Source organism: Limulus polyphemus, unplaced genomic scaffold, assembly GCF_000517525.1.
Source record: "Limulus polyphemus unplaced genomic scaffold, Limulus_polyphemus-2.1.2 Scaffold8196, whole genome shotgun sequence".
Taxonomy (NCBI): domain Eukaryota; kingdom Metazoa; phylum Arthropoda; class Merostomata; order Xiphosura; family Limulidae; genus Limulus; species Limulus polyphemus.
The window spans coordinates 1-6,319 of NW_013673806.1; the positions used below are offsets into that span (position 1 = coordinate 1).

The following is a 6,319-nucleotide window of genomic DNA, read 5'->3' on the forward strand; positions in this document are numbered from 1 at the left end:
GTTGACCTGTAGTGTGTCATTACAACTATGACATCAAGTTGACATGTACTGTCATCACAACACCGACATCAAGTTGACCTGTACTGTTTCACTACATCTATTACATCGAGTTGACCTGTACTGTGTCATCACAACTATGACATCAAGTTGACCTGTACTGTGTCACCACAACTATGACATCGAGTTGACCTGTAGTGTGTCATCAAAACTATGACATCAAGTTGACCTGTAGTATGTCATCAAAACTATGACATCAAGTTGACATGTAGTGTGTCATCACAAATATGACATCAAGTTGACATGTACTGTCATCACAACAACAACGACATCAAGTTGACCTGTACTGTGTCATTACAACTATGACATCAAGTTGACCTGTAGTGTGTCATTACAACTATGACATCAAGTTGACATGTACTGTCATCACAACAACAACGACATCAAGTTGACCTGTACTGTGTCATTACAACTATGACATCAAGTTGACCTGTAGTGTGTCATTACAACTATGACATCAAGTTGACATGTACTCTCATCACAACACCGACATCAAGTTGACCTGTACTGTTTCACTACAACTATTACATCGAGTTGACCTGTACTGTGTCATCACAACTATGACATCAAGTTGACCTGTACTGTCATCACGACAACGACATCAAGTTGACCTGTACTGTGTCATCACAACTATGACATCACGTTGATTTGTACTGTGTCATCATAACTATGACATCAAGTTGACCTGTACTGTATTATCAAGTTGTCCTGTACTGTGTCATCACAACAACGACATCAAGTTGACCTGCACTGTATCATTACAACTAGGACATCGAGTTGACCTGTACTGTGTTATCACAACAACGACATCAAGTTGACCTGTACTGTTTCACTACAACTATTACATCGAGTTGACCTGTACTTTGTCATCACAACTATGACATCGAGTTGACCTGTGCATTGTCATCACAACTATGATATCAAGTTGACCTGTAGTGTGTCATCAAAACTATGACATCAAGTTTACTTGTACTGTCCTGTTTGACACCGCGTATTATCACATTTTCTTTAACTCTTTCTTCTCCAGGAAACATTATGTTTATTTCCATCATTATTATTTCGTCTTTGCTTTGATGTTGAAATCTCTCGTCTAACACTAGTATAGTTTTTACTTAAACATTGTAGACATCATTGACGTGGTCGCCTTCACTGTGTTAGTCAGCCTATATTGTACCCCTCCTTCAGATCCAGATCAAAATTCACTGGACACACGGAAATAATAGATTACATTTATGGTTGTGGGTGATGTCTGTCTCCGTGCTTATATTATAATGATATCATTGAGTGTGTTCTTCTACATTTGCGCCGATTCCCCCCGGAGTTCCGTTTTTTAGAACATCCCGGAAACCTGAGTTACAAGAACTGTTATTAGTCGGCTGCTGATGAGATTTAATAACAAAGTTATCGTACATCTGGCAATAATGGCTAGAATATTACAAGTGTTGTTACTCCATCCCGTATAATATTTAAATATTCACACTTAACGTCTCTCACTCTTTCTTAGAAAATCAACGAAAATGTGTCTTCACAAATAAAATATTATAGAGGTAGTTGATTTATTTATGAATCTCGTATTTTAAATATTGAAAAGTTTCGTCACCATATTGCTTCTGAAAACACTTGTAGATGATAACTATTAAACGTTTTCTGTGATTCTGAAAACACTTGTAAATGATAACTATTAAACGTTTTCTGTGGTTCTGAGAACACTTGTAGATGATAACTATTAAACGTTTTCTGTGGTTCTGAGAACACTTGTAAATGATAACTATTAAACGTTTTCTGTACATGTGAATAGCGTCTCTGGAGTTAGTCACCCCCTGGTAGTGTACAGTTCGAAACATTGGTGAAACTTCTCACCCCATAGTATGTACAGTTTCACTTGTAGATGATAACTATTAAACGTTTTCTGTTTTTTAGAACCACAGAAAACGTTTAATAGTTATAATTTACAAGTGTTTTCAGAACCACAGAAAACGTTTAATAGTTATAATCTACAAGTGTTCTCAGAACCACAGAAAACGTTTAATAGTTATCATTTACAAGTGTTCTCAGAATCACGCCTTGTAACTTGGCCACCGTATAGTTACTTTACTTAGACAAACAACACATTTTCTCTTGCAGGAGTAACAAATATTTTTGTTAACAGATGAAGTTATTAAAGTTGTCCACTTTTAGTTTCAAAATAATTAAATATTTAACGTAAAAACGAGCCACTTATTGGTTAGACGAAAACTAACGTAAAAGTAATGAACATTTTCGACATTGTGCTTTTCGACAAACTGTTTTTGATTAATAATTAATTACTATTTTTGAAATCGCTACAATTGTGGTAAAATCTTAAGTGAAATATTTCACACTTTTTATGTTTCTTGATTTCGATTTGAAAAATCGTTTATGTAGTTCTTTCCAGTTGCATCTATTTAACGTTAGTTTTTCACGCTGAAATGTAAATGTATAATGCTATTTTTTCTTGGGTAATTAGTGGATGAGCCCTAAGATAAGTAGCGCAATTAGAAAGAAGACAGTTAAAATGTTTCAATCGAAATGTTTCATCTTATTTAATTTGCGGTTTTAAGTTCTCCACCCTGAAGATGCATGGGATCGAATACAACAGGGACCGCCAGATAGCGGTAGCGAACACTGTGCTGATAAAGCCAACACTTCCCGATTGCCTGTGATTAAGAAAACTTCAATGCAGTTGACGACTCGAGACAGCCCTTCTGGTAACTTAAACTAAAACACCCGTTTATAAATTAAAAATTAATTATATTATTTTCGTATGGCTCGAAGAGTGAAGTTAATTATATATGTGTGTGTGGTAAGCTTGAGAGAAAACTAAAATTATGTGAAAATAAAATAACAGTGGTAACCGAACATTTAGGTACATCGAAAATCATTTGGTTTGATATTTCATTGGTGGTAGTATCCAGGGTCACTGATGAGGAGTGGAATTTTCCGAAACTAGTCTAGATCACAGACACACACCCCAATGAAAAAACAAATCATTCCAAGCTTTTACCTGTTGTTTAACAAATGTTTAAACAACTCTATTCATTTAGGTACATTACATTTAAGTCTAATTTTATAAAAACTACCGTTGATTTAACAGTGGTTACCGAACATTTAGGTACATTAAATTTAAGCCTAATTTGTATAAAAACTACCGTTGATTTAACAGTGGTTACCGAACATTTAGGTACATTAAATTTAAGCCTAATTTCTTTAAAAACTACCGTTGATTTAACAGTGGTTACCTAACATTTAGGTACATTAGATTTAAGCCCAATTTGTATAAAAACTACCGTTGATTTGTAATGCCTAACGGAAATGAATATTATAAACTGAGAATTAAATATAGAGAATATGTGTGTGTGTTTGAAGCTGTGGAGATGTGTCAAAAACTGGTAATTTGTGTAATGAATATTTTTTATGTAAGTGAGAAAAAATATTATTATTTTCTTACATAGATGTCCATGTTAAACCTAAAATTAAGGATCAAGGAAGAAGCGCCAGTGTTCATCTCAGTAAGTCCTGTACATCAGATAGTGAGAAAGGTAGATTGTTATTATTAAGTCTATGTCACGTAGGCCCTTCCTTTAATATTAAATCCATGTCAAGTAGGCCCCTCACGTTTATTGTGAAATCCATATCCGCAGGCTTCTAATTTAAAATTTAGTAAGTTGTATATATGTGTAGGGCCCGCATGGCCAGGTGGTTAGGGCATTCCAATCCTCGTCCCACCCAACATGCTCGCCTTTTCAGCCGTGAGGGCGTGATGGTCACTTCCACTATCCGTTGGTAAAAGAGTAACCCAAGAGTTGGCGGTGGGTGGTGATGACTAGCTGCCTTCCCTCTAGTTTTACACGCTAAATTAGGGACGGCTAGCGCAGATAACCCTCGTGTAGCTTTGCGCAAAATTCAAAACAAACAAACAAAGCATATATGTGTCAATACTGTTGTAACTTCTAAGCTTTTGAACCCCCTAAACTACATGTTTTATTACTTCTTTCATTAGAATGTAATCATGGGTGGGAAGTTTCGCTAACATATTGAACTTTACACTGAGAAGCCAGAGCCTCACAACGTCGACACGTCCACTCATACTCTGACGACCGTGTATTTTGATAATAGCCCTACTGCGTAGTTTCCATTACAAGAGGCTACGTCTTAGACTGTCACGTCCAAAGCACAACATGCCTCTCTGTATGCTTTACATAATCTACCTTTTGTACGAGGACAATGGTATCACAGGGACAGTTTCAACAGTCCGGTTGCACAGAAATCCATAGACGCTGTATCTGTCGAATTGACCGCTATGTGTTCGTATGGAATAGCATGAAAAAGTTTCGTTCTCCAACTGCGTGAAGTATGCCACGGTTAAACGGATATGTCCTGAAAACAACTTGTGCCACTTTTCAAGACGGACATCCTTCTTGATTACTTCGTTACTGCTGCATGTACGTGGACTGCTTTGTCCACTGATCTTTGTGTTCGTGAATTTTTACCTGTTAGAAGACGCTGCACTTATCTTACAATAGCTGGGGTACGACTTATTGCAGGTCTCTTTCTGGATAATCCTAGAAACCCAAGTTAATCCATATTCATTTTATTTTCCAATGTTGTTAAATACAAGGTTTATTTCCGTCTTGGAAATTCTAAATCCAAGATTTTAACGCATACTGATGATCTGAGTATATACATATTTAGCGTCGGAAATGGTTGTTACATACCCTTCTCAAAAGCGATCCATTTTCGACCACATCACCCTACCTACTAACGCCAAACAATGTCAAAATATATTCTGATACATGCCGTTCCTCCGCGATTTTATAATGGCCATGATTGTCAGTTGATTGCTGATTTAGATAACGTACTCAACCGTCTATATATTTATAAAAGGTTTTGCTTATTTGTTTGTTGTTAAACACAAGGCTACACGATGGGCTGTCTTTGGTGAGCCCATTTATGAAAGGCATATTTTTTATTTTGATTACATACAATTTGTAGGTGTGACAGACAGTAAAAGAAGCAATGTTAATGTTTTGTTAAGTTATTACTACTCTTGTAGGGTTTTTTATACACAAACCATTTGTTCTGGTTATATGTATTTTCATCATGTAAAAATCACATAAAAAACAACACGTGTAGTTCCCAATGTCCAAGGAATGAACTTGTTTGTATGAAATAATCAGATATGAATTTCGTACTACTAACGATTAAACAATATAATGAACTTGTTTGTATGAAATAATCAGATATGAATTTCGTACTAATAACGATTAAACAATATAATGAACTTGTTTGTATGAAATAATCAGATATGAATTTCGTACTACTAACGATTAAACAATATAATGAACTTGTTTGTATGAAATAATCAGATATGAATTTCGTACTACTAACGATTAAACAATATAATGAAATTGTTTGTATGAAATATCAGATATGAATTTCGTACTACTAACGATTAAACAATATAATGAACTTGTTTGTATGAAATAATCAGATATGAATTTCGTACTACTAACGATTAAACAATATAATGAAATTGTTTGTTTGTTTTTAAGCTCAAAACTACACAATGGGCTATCTGTACTATGCTTTATAAGCATTCAGACTTACCGCTTAGCCACCATGGGTTATATGAGTAGATTAACATCAAAAATAAAAACTGAAAAATTGATTTATAATGATAATCAAAAACTTGGATCTTGTTTTGCATTTGCTGTAACTATGTCACTGAATAATATAATTTATGACTTTGTTTGTTACTTGTATGAAATTAATCTTTTTTATTTTCGTTTCACTCAGCCGAAAACCTGGCAGGAGCTGAAAAGAGTACAAAAGGAAGAACGAAATTGTCTAGGACATTGAGTCAAAGAAATGACCAAGACGATAGGTCTGTGGTTTTAGGTAAGATGACAGGTTTAGGCTTACTGACCATGTCTGGTGTTGTGGACGTTAAATGTTGCTGTGACTTTAACTATATTTATCAATCTACGAATTTCGTTTTCTTTCTGTCTCCACCTTTGGTAGAAAAACAGAACTAAACTTTAAATTAAATAATTTAGTAGGATTAAATATAACATTCAATAATACTGAAAAACTTGGTATTCGGTGTATTCTCTAGAAAAATGACACCACCAAATCATTGATTCTAACTACAAGATTATTTTAAAGGTTTGTCTGAAGAACGTTTCAAAATATAAACTACTTCATTAAGAATACACTGATAAGTTTAGTAGAAAGGTACGTTATT

General features: G+C 34.7%; 1 protein-coding gene across 1 annotated transcript in view; it reads left to right on the forward strand.

The window, feature by feature from the left end:
• Window positions 1-2,636: 2,636 nt before the first annotated feature.
• LOC111083106 (regulating synaptic membrane exocytosis protein 1-like) overlaps window positions 2,637-6,319 on the forward strand; it is a gene marked incomplete at its 5' end in the record, with an annotated part of 19,105 nt that continues 15,422 nt past the window's right edge. The window contains 3 exons of the mRNA XM_022379369.1: window positions 2,637-2,783; window positions 3,528-3,614; window positions 5,872-5,973. Coding sequence (XP_022235077.1) covers window positions 2,637-2,783; window positions 3,528-3,614; window positions 5,872-5,973 — 336 coding nt within the window. The remainder of the gene's footprint in view (window positions 2,784-3,527; window positions 3,615-5,871; window positions 5,974-6,319) is intronic.